This window comes from Chaetodon auriga, chromosome 3 (genome assembly GCF_051107435.1).
Source record: "Chaetodon auriga isolate fChaAug3 chromosome 3, fChaAug3.hap1, whole genome shotgun sequence".
Classification (NCBI taxonomy): Eukaryota; Metazoa; Chordata; class Actinopteri; order Chaetodontiformes; family Chaetodontidae; genus Chaetodon; species Chaetodon auriga.
In genome coordinates this window covers 28,906,156-28,924,688 of record NC_135076.1, presented here as the reverse complement: position 1 = coordinate 28,924,688, position 18,533 = coordinate 28,906,156, and the positions used below count along the sequence as shown (strand labels likewise).

General features: G+C 46.4%; 1 protein-coding gene across 4 annotated transcripts in view; it reads right to left on the bottom strand.

Moving 5' to 3' along the window:
* Window positions 1-1,332: 1,332 nt before the first annotated feature.
* The window catches only part of pik3r3b (phosphoinositide-3-kinase, regulatory subunit 3b (gamma)), a 172,256-nt gene continuing 155,055 nt past the window's right edge, over window positions 1,333-18,533 (bottom strand). For 3 of the 4 annotated variants that reach the window (XM_076726768.1, XM_076726769.1, XM_076726770.1), the window contains 8 exons: window positions 12,227-12,362; window positions 11,493-11,591; window positions 11,095-11,275; window positions 10,110-10,235; window positions 9,705-10,024; window positions 9,125-9,199; window positions 8,724-8,894; window positions 1,333-8,590 (listed from right to left, as the gene is read on the bottom strand). In XM_076726768.1, the coding sequence (XP_076582883.1) occupies window positions 8,392-8,590; window positions 8,724-8,894; window positions 9,125-9,199; window positions 9,705-10,024; window positions 10,110-10,235; window positions 11,095-11,275; window positions 11,493-11,591; window positions 12,227-12,362 (1,307 nt within the window). In that variant the 3' untranslated portion in view covers window positions 1,333-8,391. Of the gene's footprint in view, window positions 8,591-8,723; window positions 8,895-9,124; window positions 9,200-9,704; window positions 10,025-10,109; window positions 10,236-11,094; window positions 11,276-11,492; window positions 11,592-12,226; window positions 12,363-16,620; window positions 17,305-18,533 lie in introns of those variants that run through there. The other variant, XM_076726771.1, reaches the window with a different exon arrangement.

Genomic DNA, 18,533 nt, shown 5'->3' with positions numbered 1-18,533 from the left:
TATCATGTCTGACGGAGCATCGCTGTGAAAGCCGCCTGCAGGCTTATTGGGCTCCGTCAGTCCAGGAGAGACGAGAATGGCGCGACGTCCCACCCGGCAGTGGTCAGGGTCCACACACGTTACATCTCCGTCCTTCAAACTGTGGACATGCCCGTATCTCTATCAAATTCCACCATCAACGGCAGTGCTGCAGTTCATTCTGAACAGTTGGTCGCCTGTCTGTCTGTCTTGCTTGCCTTACTGACTTACTTGCTTGATACAGAGTGAACGGTGGATAATATTTATAAAAACGATTTAGGACAGACTTACTTCCATGATACACATTCAATGATCACAGTGAATGGATATAATATTTCTTATGATTTAGGAAACTATCTGTGGACTTTGAGTCTTTCAAACAAAATTTGGCATCATCCTCTGGACACACACACTGGTAAGAGGTGCACTTGCCTCTGAAATGATGCTTTGTATCACGTAACATAACGTTAAGCAGTCACCTCACTTCCCTCCACTGATTCGGTCTAATTTAACAGCTGCAGGTTCTGTGGCCAGAGCCGGTTACCTTGGCAACGCGTCACAACGAGAGATATTAAATAGTCCACTCAGCCGCTCCTTGTGAAAAACTTACGATTTTAACAGTAAAAAACAACAATAACTTATTAATGATTTATTTTAATATGTATTTCTTTCGTAAGTGACCATGGTATAAGCGGGATAACGCCCGTCCAGGTGTCCATTATCAGAAATGAATGGACGGAGGCGTGAACCGTCCGACGCGAAGCGGAGTAATAAATGTTCTGAGTATCACGTAGCTTTAAAAGTCTAGCTATTAATCATATTAATATAATTAATTTTAAGACACATAAGTATTTTTATTTATTTATTTTGTCTAGACAGACTAAAAATGAACTTAGTATAATCTGCCGTCGTGTCCAACCAGCAGCCAGGAGACAAACAGTGAATCCTCTCAGTTAAGGAGCTTGAACTAGTTATAAACTGATTGATTATGAAAATACAGAAATTTTATGTCAGTGTACTAATTGATTAAATGCTCAGACTTTAAAAAGACTCTGTTAAATTTTCAATTTGTGTTTCGTTTGTCCTTTTTAACAGCTATATAATCACAGAACTGCTCAACTCAGCCGCTCCTTGACTGTTCAGTGTTGTACTTTGACTGCACTGCCTTTATGCTCTGAATATTGATTATCACCAGCTGGGCTCAGGCCGTCCACTCCTCAGAGGGTCGGTGGTTCGATCCTCGGGCACTTTGTACAAACAGTCCATTTAATGAGCAAGAAAAGTTTTACCAAAACAAAATACAGACGCTCAAAAGTTTGTATTTCAACAAAATATTTTCTTTATTCTGCAAGAGAACTGAATATGTTGGAGCTCCACTGATAAACATACATGAGTTCAGCTCATAAACAAATGGAGAATTTACAACCAACAAACTATTGCAACCGATACGACAAAGTAAAGTGGACTGTGATGGGCCAAAACCATTTCAAAGAGAATACCAAGAGAAGCCAGTAGCAGGTATGGCAGAGGTAACACCGAGAAAGAGAGCAGTGAGAGTTAAAACAGCCGAACTGGAGGCCCCTGGGGGTCCGTGGAGGCCCCTGGGGGTCCCTGGAGGGGTCCAGAATGGGCCTGATGCCTTAATGGCTGCAGAGGACAGAAACTTTACATGTTTCTGATCCAGATCAAATTGCGGTGAACCTGACAAACATGTGTGCCGCTGACCAATAGCAAACGGTCTAGATTAAAAAAATCTGCAGTGAGACATTAACTAACATCACCTGTGACATCAGGAAACTTTGGATAACGAGGACGTGAACGTTCAGAGGCTGGTTCTCTTTCTCAGCGTTACGTTTGTTCGAGCATCAAACGACTGACACGAAAAGGACTGGAACTTGTTTCAGCTGTAAGCAGTGATGTTAACTTTGATATATTAAATTCAGATCTGAATACACCATAAACAGACAAATAACAGTTGTTTTTCAAAGACATCTTTTTTACCATTTTTCTTTTATACACAAAAAACAACAGTCAAGAGTACCAAATATGCATGCTGGATCTGTACGTATGTCAAAAAGGGGCAAAAGGGGGGAGGGGAAGGGGTGTCATATACACTTTTTTAAAATCTTTTTTTTTTTTTTTTTTTTTAGTTTTTTTTTTTAAGTTCTTTATTTTCATATATATATAAGAAGCTGTTACTCCTCGAAGCTGTGCTGGGTACTGTGATCAGATAAGCAGTGGTAAGAACACAACACGACTCCTCGGTGAGAATCACAAACATATTCAAACCTGGCTGCAAATAAAACTTTGCAGAACTGCTTCAGGGAAAGTAGTAGTATTTGTAGTAATAATAGTAGTAGTAGAGGAACAACAGACAGTTGCTATTTAACAGTCCTGGGGTGGTCGTGAGTATAAACGCTCAGAAAAAAGGTAACAGGAGGCTTATTGTACCCTTCTGTCACAGAGACTGCACCTTTGTTTGAATCAGAGCGTACCTTTGTTTTCTGAGAGGTGAACCTATGAGCGCCTGTTTCCTGGAGTTATTTGAGTCGAGTTTTCCAAAGCGAAAGCTCAACTAAACAGTCTGTAAAAGTAAACTTGACAAAACAGATATTTTGGTTTGTCTCACTAAACCTCCTGAACTGCTTTTCTCTCCACCTGTTCTTAGAACGACTGCGAGCGAATCCCTGCCCGTTCGGGAACACCTGCACTGTGGAGGTTGATGCACCTGAGCGAAAACATCCGCCCCTCCATCACGAACCCCTCGCTGACAGAAAAGGGAATATTGCATGTTGTGGCGGAGTGAGACGTGAAGGGAAATCGTCCTGCAGAAACTTTGGATCTGAAAGTGTTAATTAACCATTACTGAAAACTGACATCATTTAACACCTTAAAAACATTTTTGTCCCTGTTGACCTTCCGTACGAGATGTCAAAATGCACCAAATGCAGAAAGAAGCTGCAGGCAGACATCTCTGTTCTAAAATGTAAGGAGCTCTAAACCAGAATTTCCAAGTTTGGTGCACAATTATTATTAATCGTCCTCAATTTTGGGCAAAAAAACGGTAACCTGTGTGAATGTGAAAAATGAATTGCCATCAATTTAAAGACAGTCTCATCTGAAAATCCCCCAAATGTTTTTGTTCCTGATATTTCTGCAGGACGTTTTCAACACAGAAACCAAAAAGTTTCACACTGCAAAACAAACTAAACTCCAGCTACGGTCATCATGTGCAAATATACGAAGTAGCATGAGTGAGAAAGCTGAGAGTCTTTGACTTTTGGTAGTTTTCCTTTAAATCCTCAACGGGAGTCAGTTTACATGGACAGCACATAAACTGAGGAGTGCAGATCAAGTGAAATCTGATTGATTCTACCACTGGGACATCATTGAACAAGGATTTTAAAGATGGACTCTTCCTGACATGCCACCAAAGTACCTGTATTAACTCTTTTCAACACAAATAAACAGATCAACCAACAACTCTAGCTAGCTGTACGGGACACTCATTCACACGACGTGGTTTTATCTTCTGAGTTTGTGATAATATCAAGGCAATGAGATAAAAACTTCACTGAAACATCCATTTCCAATGATCAGCAACTGAAGGATCAACAAGAACTGAAATCTTTGGTCTAAATGTTTCGGGGGGATGAAAACAGTGAAAAGAACAGCGACTGCGACTCCAAACAACCCTTCAAACTGGAATATCTTTTAGCTCTATATATACGATAGATGCGACATCTCTGTGTGAACGTGACTCGTGATGCATTCGCAGACATCACAGGTAAATATGAACACAAGTCTCTCGTGGATGATAATGTGTGCAATTTCAGACAAGCCCTCTGTGAAGGAAAACATCTGAACGTATCTCTGAGAAAGGTTTCAAAAAGCGCCTCGTCTCCTCCTAAAGTAGCTCTACGATCGCCTGTAACGAATACTGTACATCTGTCATAAAACTCTAAAAACCTCGGCCCTGCTCACCATAAAACAAAAGGGAACTCTTCGTTTTTTGTTTGTTTTTCTTTAATAAATGTATATTTTCATATAAAGACATTCAACAGTGAGCAATGCAATATAGTTCAAGTAATAGAGTTTGGGACTTTTTGAGTTCCCTGTTGGAGAAACAAAAGTTAGCTGATAAGAAACGAAAACCCTCAGACGGTGCGCTGATGAGGGGAAGGAAAGACTGACATCCTTCTGGTGATGACGCTGCGTCTACGCTACGGGAAGCCATGAGGGACAAGCCTCTTGAAGTGAGGACACGACAAGAGTCCAGGCGGTGGGGATCTAGCTTAATCGGCTGAGAGTGACTTTAAGTATGGATGCAGAAAAAACCCTGATTTATCTCTTTCCTTCAGATCGCTGGCTTTGTTGTGTGGTAGCTTCTGCCGTAAACTTGAAACACCTGAGGGTTAATGACCACGACGTTCAAAGTCTGCCAATCGAACGGCCTGCGTCTCCGTTAGCACCTCGAGAGTTTCAGTCGTCTTGTTTCCGTTACGGACGAACGTGACCGCGGTGCTTAAAAAGGAGGAAAAAAAAAAAAAACAGCGTTGGACCCCGACCGATCCTTTCTGTACATTCAAGGTTATATCGACAAACCCCGCCTTGCTGTCCCCTGTTAGTCCAACAGAAAGAAGACAAAAAAGGCCAAAAAAGGTGTCCCAGTTCAGAGGCAGATGACTTTAGAGGACACCGGCTGCAAACGGGAACACTAAACCTGGACCTGTCCCATGTCTTCACGTGGGTCTGACACTCGACAAAAACTGGATTTATTATCTGTGAAACAAACAAAAGCTAAAAATCTCTCGAACAAATTGACCCTGAAACATCACGTTAATACTCGTAGCCACAGTCTGTGCGACCTGTAAAGGAAAGAACACGTCTGAGACGGCGCTGGAGGCCTAAACGCGCCAAACATTTGCAGAAACATCGTGCAAAACAAGAGAAAAGTATGTCAGAAGTAACGAAGACGGCAACAAAATGGGGACATTTATCTACTAATTGGACAAGTGGTCGCTTTGTGTTTTTGACATTTTATCTCAAAACCACAAACTTTTGTCCAAATTTGGACCAAAGTGTCGTTTTCTCAGCCCCTGAAATAGGACTCAGCTAACATCGTCATCGTTTAGCGAACCTGATGTTAGAGCGGGACGCCTGGGGCTGGCAGCGCTTCAGGATTAATCCAGTTTGACTGTCCTCACGAAACTGCTTTCAGACATTTGAGTTTGATTTCTGCCGTTAACCGTTTACGAACTCAAATATGCTAATTTTTTACGTCTCTTCGTTCACGCTTTGTTTTTAGGAACCGTGCTGTCCGACCTCGTCTCCACACGGACACTGTTGGACCTGGAGGTCACAGTAAGTCCTTTGTTTCTTTCCAGCTTCTTCAACCAAACATGAAATGAAAGACAAAACATTTCCAGACCTGGCTGATATGGAAATGTTCCCTTTGGCGTTATTTAAACTCGGCCTTTATCTGTTTGCCAACAGATTTCAGTCCAAACAGAAAGTGGTTTTGCCAATTTTGCTTCCATAAAAGCTCAAAATTGTAGGATTACAGACGGCGGTAATGATGCGAAGCAGCGTTACTGCTGTGCCATTAATCCCGTCATCTCATTACACCTCTTTGTGTAATCCCAGTCGACGGAAACACAAACTGATCTTATTTTCCATTGTCAAATTTTCTGAAATTTGAAGTGCTTTTACGTCTTCGACGTTAACGCGAGTGGACAGCAGTCTGAAAACGGGCCAAATTGGATTAAGTGCTGCCGGATTCACGACGTGAACTGATTTCAGCCTCCAGTAAAAAAAATAAAGGGACTTTCTAGAAATGGCTTTCAACTCCACAAACCTCGCCTCCCCCAACTCGTCTAGCTAATGTGAGCGCAGTGCGTCGAGAGCTGGGGCGTGCGGGGGGAGATAACGGTGATCGCCTCGAGGGTCTCTACGCTGGGGGGTGTTGAGGAGGACATTGAGACGGGGGTGTAGATAAACACATGGTGGGTACAACCAATGTTGTATCATTCACTCACAGCGACTCCTCTGCAGCCTCTCGGACAATGGCCCTCTTCCTACAACCTGATACACTCCTTTAGACGTACCTGTGTGTGCGTGCTGTGCGTTTGTGTGTGTGTTTGAGGCCCATACACTCGTACAGCTGCCTTTGTTTGCCATAAAGGATGAAGACCTCATCCGTCTTCCTCGCAGCTCCGCTAACCTTCGCTTTACGTCCGGATGTTGAAATAGCTGCAGCGTATCGGACGGGCAGCGGCGGGCCGGCTGTCCGGGGACACCTGGTCCCCCCCGAGACGCAACCCCGATCGTCTCAGAAACGTCTCCCCAAAGGAACAGCCAATGGTTGAGCGGTATCTTCGTGTCAACAGCCAATCGCTGACAGAGAATTTTCTAGGAAGAATAGAATGCAACGTGGTTTTGTTTTAGTCTTCAGTTTTTCAAGATATCTTTTATTGTGTGATGCTTCCACTGGTTATAAAGTCAAGCTCCGGCAAGAAGTTCTGAGTTTAAAAAAAAGAATCTGAACCAAATGAAAGAGGAAACTGAGCAATCAGACAAAGAAAACGGAACTTCACTCCCAAAGCTTCACTGTGCACTTTGATTATCTCTCAGACCTTTAGTGCATCTCACTCTCTCTGGACTGCTGAACTACACAACGCTCGATTGCACGTTCTTTCAAGTTTTCAGTATTTTCTTCTAAAGCCTGCGTCTTCAGCTCGCCACATCGCCGCCGTCTACCTGCTCTCTGTGTTACAATTAAAACATTTTATCAAAGCTTATTATTTCTGAAAAACACAAACAGTCCCAGTTCTTCATCCCCGCTCGTTAGCATATATTCACGTCTCTCTCACTCTTTTTAAACCACACATAAAATGGGTTTCAGCTGCTATGGTCAGGCTTTTTTTTTTTTCCTTCCAAAGGATGATTTTGGTGAAACTGACCATCTCTAACCTTCTCCTGTCTGGTTTAAGTGTAGCTGCATTTGTGGCCTCTGCACTCTGTGTGCTGTCCTGCGATTGGCTCACACTGTGCTCCCGATGCAAGCGTTTAAAATCCAGTATTTCCCTGAAGCGCCCGGCGGAGCGGAGCAGCCACGTCTGTGGAAATACTGGATTTAAACGTCGGTTTTGTCCCGAGCTGTCCTTCTCTGCAGACGTGTGGCATCAGCTGATGATCAGCTGATTCCCACAGAGCACGCAGAGTGCAGAGGTCACAGGTGGGACTCGTTTAAGTGCTTCTTACTCGACTCGTCCTGGCGCGTCTGTTTTCGTACCATTTGGTTTTCCAAAAAGGCTTTTTGGTGCCCAAAACTCGCTTTTATGTGTGGTCTCAAACACACCATTCGTCTGCTTTTCTTCGCTCCTTTCTCCATTCACGAAAAGAAAGAAAAAACTAAGAAACACACACTAGCCGACTCCTCCCCCTCCTCCCTCCCCCCCTCCCTCCCCCCTCCACACCAACTTTGGTCTCTGGTTCTGATCTGGGACCATTTACACAATGGTTTAGAAAACAAAAACTATGTTCCAGCAAAGAAAAAAAATCTACAGTTAGTATAAAAGCAAGCCTTTACTCCTTCTTTCAAGACTACAAAACTGTTTTGTGTTGCCTGTGTCCCCCCGACTCCCCCCGACTCCCCCCTCCCCCAAACCCTTCAGCAGCAGTCTACATGGAGGAACACTTGGTAAAGTCAGTGTCCGTTGTCTCTTTATGCTACATTATTTTTGCTTTTCGTACGGAGAGGGACAGAACAGACACTTGACATCATCTCCTCTTACCACAAACAAAGTCACAAGTAAACAAAAGGAAACATCTGAAACATGAAAACGACTCCAGAAACAAACAAAAAGGTCACAATATAGAATATCTGAGGTGGAAAATCAAAAAACGGGAACCAAAAAAAAAAAAAAAAGGGTTTAAAATGGGAATGTTTTGTTGTCGTCTTCGTTGTCATTCGTGTGGTTTTTGAGTTTCTGGTTCAAAGTCTGAGCTGGAGTTTAGGTAGCAGCGGGGTCAACCTGAAACTCTGAAGTCTCCTCCTCCGTTTCCTTCCTTCCTTCAGTCACTTTTTTCACATTCACAAACATTTAAAACTTCCTTGTGCAAATCAAGCAGTCTTTAGAAAGAATGCCCTCCGAAATTGTTCTTGTAAAAATATAAAACTCCAAGGTGGCTGACGTGTGTGTTGCAGCAAGTGTTTACTTCGTTTCTATCGTTATCGGGTCTGGTGTCGGGGTCGCTTTGTATTTCAACCAATCCCCCCTCCCTCCCTCCTTCCTCCGCTCCGCCCGCTCTCCCTTCCTCAAGAGGAGGTTGGTTTGTTGTCTATGTGGGGCTGTGGCCGGCGGGTGGGGTTCATCTGCGTCCGGAGGGCATCTGTGCGTAGACGGGGTAAGCGAGGCGCACGTTGAGCGAGTCGTTGTGCTGCACCAGGGAGGCCTGGTGGTAGTGGAGCACCAGGTCCTTCAGGCTGCTGTACAGGTTGTAGGGCTCAGCGAAGCCGAAGCCGCGGGGTGTGCTGTAGATGACGCAGTGCTTCACCTCGCCTTCGACGCTGGGGACACAGAGGACACAGAGGACACACGCTCAGTCAGTCTGTCCTGAGACTCTGCTCACAATGTGATGTGTGATGCAGTGTGATGTCCTTTGAGCTGCGTTAATGCTTCAGATGCTTTGTGTGTACTCACACGACAGAGCAGGCGTAGCAGCCCTTCTTGCTGCTTTCTCGGATGAGAAACGCTCCGTCCGGCTTCCCGAGGAGCAGCTCCTCCGCCTGCGTCCTGTTCAGGTCCCCGACGAACCAGCTCTTCTCATCGTAGTGAGGCAAGTTCTCGTCCTCCTCGCTCACAAAGTAGCCTCTGCGCCCACACACACAGTTACACAACAGCAGATACGTGGTCAACAAGCAGGATTAAAGGCAGAGGAAGAAATGTGAGATTCTCATTACTTTAAATGAGGACAGACTGAGCTGACAGCAGCTGCTCTGTGCACACAGAAACATGTACAGTTACAGCGTTAACCCAGTTTTTTAATCTTCAGCCACAGGCTTGGCAGAGCAGAGGAAAAGAACTCAGAAGTGGAGACTCACTCGTCAGTGTTCTCATTCTTGATTCCCAGCCAGTCGTTAATTCGTTTCTGACGAACTCCTTTGTGATTGAGCCAGCTAGAGAGAGAGAGAGAGTGAGAGGGAGAGAGGGAGAGGCTCATTACTACTAGTAGGAATCAGTTTAAAAGACTTTTATTTACAGCGTTGTTTGTGGTGCAGTGGACGAGCATGAGACTGAACTGATATCAAACTAGCGAGCCTCAAACGACAGTCTCCACAGAACGAGGCTGCTCGCCTTCAGGACGAGGAAACACGAGTTTCAGAGCGAGTGGTGAGTCTCACTCTCTTCCACAGGCACCTCCAGCCATACCAGTTTGATAATAAACAGAAAGTGTAAATAAAATTTTGCCCTGCAGGACTCCAGACTCGTCTAACAGCATGAAGATCGGGATCATGTGAGGAGTCTTTGTCTTCCAGGCCACGGTTCGTCAATACATCACACACACTCGCTAATAAACAGCGTTTCTCAGAAGTCCTTGACTCATCTCTGTGTCCTAACACGACATCGGCCCACGTCTGCCCGCCTGCTGCACTCGCTCTCTATTGCTTCAGCTCTACTTACACCAGATACTGGTCCCTGATCTTGCGGAGCTGTATGAGGTCGGGCTTCAGGCTGTTCATCTTTTTGTCTGTCTCGCGGTTGTCCATGGCTTGTGTCTTCAGGTCCTGCTCCAGCCGCACCTTGCTGTCGTGGATCTCTCCGAGCCGAGACTTGAGCTTCTCGTAGTTCATCATGATCCGCTCGATCTCCTTGTCGTTGCCCTCGCGGCGGAAGCGCTCGATGTAGTCCTTGCTGTAGCGCTCCTGCGTGTGGCACTGCTCCTCGAAGATCTTGATGGTCTCGTTGAAGGCTTCGATGGCCGTCCGCTTCATCTGGATCTCCTGAGGGACGAGAGAACCGGAGGTAAGTGAGTGGAGAGGACGGAAGCGTGCCATTGAAACAACCAAACTTCAAGCGTGCACGTACCTGCGACGTCTTGGTGTATTCCTCGTACAGTCTGTCGTACTCTTTGCTCTTCTCCTGGTACTGATTGTGGTATTCCTGCAGCTTCTTCCCCACAGCATCGATATTATCCTCCTTCACCAGCTGGTCCTGAGGGATCACGGAGGACCAATGAAAAGCGTTAGCGGTGCACAGAAGGCTGCATGTCACAGTGAGAAGTGTGAAAGAACGGAGATCTATTTGTAATTAAGGACGGAGGAAAAAAGCGTGTGCATGTTTGCTCCCTTCACCCCGATTCTGCTTAGCGGGGGTGACTCCTGAACAGGCTCGTTAATAAACCACCCACAATGCCCTGGGTGTACGGCGACGGTGTACACTCTGAGATATTGCACTGGCAAACGAGTGGGACGAGGGAGGAAGGGAATAACTGCAACAACGGGCCTTTGACACCGCGGATGTGTGCAATATTTCAGCGAGCACAGATCTTGCTGCCGCTGCAGTTTGGAGTGGAAACACCCAGCAGGAGCCACCGGGTACGGAGGAGGCGGGGGTGGAGGGTTAAAGAGGAAACGAGCCGCAAAGGTGCTTCAAATGTGGATTAAAGAGAGGGAGGTAGGTCCTCGTGATCGAGAAACAAGTGAACTTCTAAAGGAAGATTTCAGCTTTTAAAGCTTCTTTTCATAGTTCTTCACTGTCGGCTCTGATCACGATCGACTCGTGACCTGCAGATGTGCCGACAAATGAGGACACGGCCCAACAAGGGAGTCCAACGTGAGCTACCAGACAGGTTTTAAACAAATGCAGTTAAACAAATATTCTGAATAACCTCTTTGGAAGAGAAAACTGAACACACATGAAGCTACAGTACATGGCCAGAAGTGTGAGCCAGAGCTCAAAGAGGCATCCAAGGCCTGTAAGATGTCTGCACTGTGTGTGTGTGTGTGTGTGTGTGTGTCTGTGTGTGTGCGTGTGTGTGCGTGTGCGTGCGTGTGTGCGTGTGTGTGCAGACCTGCTGGAAGCGGGAGATGGGGTACATGAGCTTGACGTCCAGCTTGGTGTTGTACTGAGCCAGGGACTCGTGTCTGTAGTGGCTGATGAGCTCCACCACCGAGCTGAACGTCAGGGGGTCGGAGAAGCCGTACTTCCCGTCCCGATGGTAGATCTTTATCAGCTTGTTGTTGCCCCCTTTCCTGAAGGTGAAAATGATTACACACGAGCAGATGAGTACCAATCTACACCAGATTCTCCTAAATATTCACACTTTGACGCACTTTATTTCCAGGGCATTTGCTTGAATTTGCTGGGTTGCAAAACACTTATGAACACATGATTTCCCTCCATCTCTAGTGAAGCAGAAGAAGAGCTGCATAAAGTCCATTATTCCTCCCTGACCCTGTGAGACTTTACCTCAGTGTGAGCGTGTAGTCGCCCTGCATCTTAGTGGAAGCGTCCCGAACCAGGAAGGTCCCATCGGGCATGTCTCTGAGCTTATCGTTCACCTCCTCCCTGAAGACAGAGCCGAACAGAGAAGAGCAAACAATAGCGTTTGAGTCATTCGACTGATCTGTGTGCAGATGGCGTTCATTCGAAACGGCTGACTCCAATTATCAGTGGCAGGCGATGAGGACTTTCCCCGCAGCCGCACAGCTCAGAGTAAACAGTCCATCAGTTAGATGATGCAGGGAGGGACTGGACAGACTGGTCCCAGCCAGCAGTGTCTGCTGTGGATCAGTGTGTTAAAGGTGGCAGACTGGCTGTCTGCACTGTAGGTGTGGTTATCATCTGAGTGTGGACTGTGGCTGACAGCTAACCTGCACTTAGAAGGTAAGGCGGTGACTAAACAGGCCTCAGCAGCTCAGACTCATCACTTTCACAGACTTAAACACAAAAAACGGAATTTACTAAAAAGATTTCAGTTCCCAAACATCGGCGAGTCGTTCAGTTTGCTGCTGCTCGCGCGCTGGAACTCACGATGATGACAAAAATCAGGGGAGTCATCTTCACCCCCCCATCTGCTTTACAGATGTGTGGTAAGACATAATCAGCTTGTAACATCAGTCACTTTATCTTAAGACACAGTGCGTCTGTGTCTGTGTGTGTGTGTGTGTGTGTGTGTGTGTGTGTGTGTGTGTGTGTGTTACCTGGATATGTCTCCCCAGTACCACTCGGCCTCCTGCAGGGAGCCTCCCGCTCCTCCATCCTTGGCGCCGTTGCTGCTGCCCCCTCCCACCCCCACTGAGGAGGGCTGCTGGGGCTTCGCCGGCTTTGGAGGAAGGGCTGGAGGAGAGAAGGAGACAAGGTGTTGTTGAAAGGAGTCGACACGTGAAGCACATACATGGCCTCACTCGACTTCTGCTCCCTGTGTTGGCCACAGCTCTGCCGCACAGCTCCACCACCCGGACATGATCGCACGCCGAGTTCACACAACCAGACGCTCAATTAGAGCAGAGGAAGCCGGAGAATCTCTGCAGTCATCTCCGAACGTGCACACATACTTCATATGCAAGTCCTGACGCAGGAGCTGTATTTATGTCTCCATACAAATGCAGCAGCGGTGACCATATTGTTATTAATCACACCGGCAAACAGCGGCACGACAAACACAGCCCATACATCATCGCAGTAATTATTCTGTCTCATGAACCACACATGCACGTACGTACGTACACACACACACACACACACACACACACACACACACACACACACACACACACACACACACACACAGAGTCTGGGGGAGAGTTCCTGAGGAGGGATGAAGTTTGTTACACCTGCAACGCTCCTGTTTTCATAGCGTCTCTCCTGTCTTTGAACTCATCCTCAGCTTCCTGTGCAGCTGTTACACATCTGGCAGAAACGATCACATTTATGACTGATGCACATTTTCAACGATAACTTGAGTTAACTGAGTCTGTGCATGCATTTAATTGACAAAGTGAGTGAGCAGGTGTTCACGAGGACGGGAAACAAGTGAACGTACACACCGTCTGCGTGTGTGTGTGTGTGTGTGTGTGAAACACTGATCAGCTCTGATAACAGACGGCAGAGATTCTGTTTTCACCGTGATCGCAGCCTGGACAACAACAACCAGCAAAGTCAGTTGGGCTTTTCTGAATGCTAACAGGCTAACAAACAGAAGCTCTTTGCTGCCATGCTGTGTGCCAGACAGAGCTAGCCTGAAGATGACCCACAATGCACGCACACACACTCACACACACGCACACACACTGGAGCAGACCAAGTTTACAAGTCTCCAGGCACATCTGGATACAGTTTAAGGAACAGCAGTGTAATTACTGGAGAGCTCCTACATCACAAATCAGTTCATGCACGCACGCACACACACACACGCTGAGGACTGATGTGGACGCCGTCTTTGAAAAGGGGAAAGTACGCTGATGAATGTACTCTGAAATGCCACCGGAGCAGCGCTCTCCGGGCTGAGCGTCCCGGAACATTCTGGTCTCGCAAATTACCCGACGACACGCACACATGGTTGACAGAAACAGACGGGGGAATTCCCACAATGCACGGGGAGAGCGGGAGAAAGGATGCCCAGTGTGATTTCTGTGCATGCGCAGCAGCACGGTCACGACTCGCCGTCCCATCACACACAGCTGCTGTTACCGAAACACTGAACACAGGAAGCGCTCACACGCCGCCGTTCACCGTTCGTTCAACGTTCAACAGCTGAAAACAAGTCGTTAAAGCTGTCTGAACGATTTCTGACCACTAGGGGGCAGCAGACCGCGCTAACACAATCTGACATGTATAAAACTTAAGCAGTTCTTAAAGTTATGGTGGAAACGTTAGCAAACAGCAGCTCATCGTGTCACAGACAGACAGCGACACTGCCTCATTATCACAGGTGTCTGTGTTTGTGTCCACCTGATCAACATCATTCAGTCCACCGTGAGCTCTGATTTTAACATCAGTGTGCAGCGAGAGTGGCTGCCTCGGCCACCAGGGGGCCCCAGAACGAGTCGATTAACAATGCAGAGTGTCTTCACGGCCCCGGACGCCAGTGATCCTCGTACCTGACCGTCCACTGCTGCTGTCTGACAAGGTGTGCAGTTTAAAACACACAGTGTGTTACCAGCACCAAAATACACAAGGTCCACATTAATAAACAAAAAAAAAAAACAACCTTCAGACCACACACACACACACACACACACACACAGTTTCAGTTCAGAGGAATGTGGGGTCACGGTGGCAGCTCCTCTTCCCCTCCTGCTCCCTCTCATTTTTTCCTCTCTTTCACTCGTGGACTCCTCTTTCTCCTCCCCTCTCCTCCCCTCTCCTCCCCTCCCCTCCCCTCCCCTCCCCTCTCCTCCCTCCTCTTCTACGTCACCGCAGCAGTCAGTCAGTCAGTCAGTCAGTCACTGCAGCCAAAACTGTCATTCTGCAGCTGCACCGTTCCCCTCTGTCAGCACTTTGTATGCACACACACACGCACGCACACACGCACACACACACACGCACGCACGCACGCACGCACGCACGCACGCACGCACGCACGCACGCACGCACGCACGCACGCACACACATGCATGGAAATCCACCTCACATTTAACTAAAACATTTTCAGAAAACAAAAGTTAGAGAAGAAATAAACTAAATATTTTCTGACTGTTTCTCCAACATAACTGACACACATGAAGCGTGTTTGTGTTGCGTGTTGTTCACGTGTGGACGCACGTCGACCACACAAAGGACAGCATCACAAAGTGCAATATGTGGGTCAGAGCTGCAGCTGCTTATTTTCATTCACTGTTCGTCAAATACTTTTGGTTTAATTGATAAATCTTAAATTCTCTGAAGTCATTTGAACTTTAAAAATCCAGAATTCTGTAATTTTCAATCATAAGAAAATGCAAAAAAAAGCAACAAAACTACGAGCCTGAAAGCTGTGAAAATGTGGTCACTTTACCTGATAAATCATCATTTTTTTTTAAATCTGAAAACTGGCTCTGACTTCTCACCTGAGCACAATGACAAACAACATGACGATGAACATGACCAACACACGCGCACACACGCGCACACACGCGCGCACACACACACACACACACACACACACACACACACACGAGTCCTTTGTTACAAAGGTCCAGTGGAAACTTGAAGCATTAAATCACAAAGAGTCAGGGACTTGTGCAGCGTCCACAGAGCATGTGACACTCCCATCAATACTTCTGAGAAGTATGCTCTTTCCAGCATCTGTCCTGCATAAAACAAGTCAAACTCAACGATGACAACCGTCCCCCCCGAGACGGCAGGGACCCAAAATGTCATCAAACGTGAAAACTGTTCAGATTTCACGACTGTTTTGTTTAAAACTGTAAAAATGAGTCAGTACGAGAGAGCAAGAGGGACAGCGAACAAAGGCGACCGTCAGCGCAGCCTTCCTCCCTCCTCCCTCCCTCCCCCTCCTCCTCACCAGACAAAGGAGCAGCACTCAGCCCCACACACACACACACACACACACACACACACACACACACACACACACACACACACTAAATCACTTGTCATCACACATGCAGAAGCCCACAGCTCTCCTGAACAATGACTGTCAGCACGGACTGACACACACGATAAACACACACTTGCCAAACACACAAAGCATCAATAAGCCTCGGTCATCTGCTGACAAAGACTTTAAAAATCATGCGTGTGAACAGCTGATCAGCGACGCTCTGAGTTCAGGGCAGAACACACGTCAACAAAGATCTCTGCTGCAACGGTGAAACCACCTCAAGCATGTGGCATGAATTCACTGCTCTGAAGACATCTGCGTCTCAATCTGTCTTATTTCCACAACTTACATGTGGACAAAGTAAGAAGCTGCAGGTGGTGTGTGTGTGTGTGTGTTTGTGTGTGTGTGCGTATCGAGAGCATGTGGGTGTGTTTCAGCGTCACGGCCGTGAAAGCACGCACACACCTCTCACACATGGAGACACTCGGCAGCTCAGAGCCGCAACTAAAACGCTTAATTTCTATGTGTAACATGTCAGAAAAATGGCAAAATCACACTTTGCAAAATCTGGAACTTTCCATTTTTTCTGTCAAAAAGTCTAAAGTCTAAAAATTTTGATCAAAATCTGCAAAATAGAGAAAAAACAGGAAATCCTCACATTAGAGGAGCTGAACTGATAAGCAACTTGATCGGCTGACGGCTGCAGCACTGAAAATCCCAAAGTTGTAGAAAAAGCAGCACAATGCAGACAAATGTACAACACACACACACACACACACACACACACACACACACACACACACACACACACACACACACACACACACACACACACACGTCTTTGGACTCAGGAGGCTGCAACAACATGAAAGAGGAGAAAAAGAAGAAAGCGTGTCAAAGTGGTGAAAATGTAAATAATGGACACAGATTGGACGAGGACCAGTCAGTCAGTCATGAGGACGACACCGAGGACAAACAGACGCAGACATTAAAGCGACCAATCACAAAGAAGCACACCAAAAGTCCAAGCTGTCCCGTTCTGAGTCTTACCGTCCTCAACCACGGCACTCTCCGTTAGCTGCATGCTGCCACTCGTCTCTCAGCTGTTGCCCTCCTCCCTCCTTCTCTTTCCCTCTCTCTCATTCACTCTCCCTCTCTCTGTTGCGCTCTCTCTCCTCCTCCTCTACCTCCTCCTCCGCCGCCACCTCCTCCTCCTGCCCTTAGCTCCGTCAGACTGAAGAAAGGAGCGAGCGAGGCTGATCCTAAAAGACAGACGATGCTCTAACTAATCCCTGCACGGAGGCCCGCCCCCTCAGCCAATCAGGGGACAGCGAGGGAGGAGGGGGGGGCTGCACGAGAGAAAGAAAGAAAAAAGGGAGGTGGAGTTACCCAGTGGTATATCCATTCCTTCTGGGACACACACACACACACACACACACACACACACACACACACACACACACACACACACAAATCAACAGGTTGTCTGTATTGAACAGAGTGCGACTGACAGCTGAATGTGTTGCTTCATTGTTAATTAATATGGCTACAAATAATTGTTTTACCTTCTGACTCTTTTTCTAAGTGACTGATTAGTCGACAAAATGTCAGAAAGCTGAGCTCAGAGTCCAGACTCATGTCTTCAGACGTCTTCCTTTCTATGACCAACTGTCAAAAACAGAAATAAAACCCAGAGAAGCAGCAGATCCTCACGTTTAAGAAGCTGCAACCAAAGAATTTTGGGTATTTTTGCCACAAAGCACAAACACGCAGACAGACACATTCAGTCAACGTCAGTCCATGAATATAAATATCACTGATTATTTGATTTCTGTACATTCTGTTCAACTGAATTACACTTAAACAACATTTTCCCCTCAGAACTCCATAATCTGACTCAATAAATCTCATACAAACATGCAGAATTAGTCATTTTCTTCTATGATTAACACAATGGAAGCTGTGAACTGTGTCATCGTGTCAACACATCCTCCTCCGGATGAAGACACGGTTGAAAGCTCTGGAAGAAGCCAGAACGTGGACCTTGAGTCGGACTTCCTGTCAAACTATTTCCAAGCTGCAGAATGAACTTTGATGCATATTCTGTGACAGTTTCGGACACGTTTGTCCTCCCGTATAAACGGCATGATGCTTTCTTGCTGTCCAGAGGATCCTGACAAAAGGCTCTCATCACTCAGAGACACATGTGGACGGCAAATGTTGCGTCTCTTATGGCCACATGTCAGCCCAGTCCTGCAGAGGAAGATTAGGCTTTGACGTGCAGCCACAGACCCACTCAGCAGCCGCTCTGCTGGCTGGTTTCACGTCTTTCAGCCCATTTCCAAAGAAAACAGTCGCGTCTGTTTACCATTTTCCAGCTGTTGAAGGGTTATTGTACTTCACCAGTTGCCATTTCTGCTCATTTTCTGCACTTTAAAAATTAAAGATGGCACCTCTTACTTGACAAAATTGAAAAATCTGCTTCTCCAGTATAATTTTCCCTTCTTCAGGTGAGTGCAGCCACGCAGAAAAGTCTATTATAACCTGACCCTCATATTGACCATGTCGGGCTGGCTGATGGATCCTCATTTGAACAATAACACTGTGGGAAAATTACATTGACAAATATTTAAATAGACGTTAAATCAACTAAAAAACCTTCACAATTATTTTATTTGAATCCAAATCATTAATTTGGACAACAGAGTTCAGTCAAACGTCATAATGATTAAATCACACGTACTGCTCGTTAGGGTCCACTGATTAAATTACTAAGACAAGTGCAATAAGGTGCACATACATTTGTAAATTCTGCACTACATGAGCACAATTTCACCAAAGCGGAGGCAGACATGAAGTAAACTGAGCTGCTCGTCGCATCAGGTTCAGTCTCACGCTCGTTGGACGTGAACGGAAACTGAAACTGATTTCCAGTCCAAAAAACTCCGAGTGGTCCTTTAAAG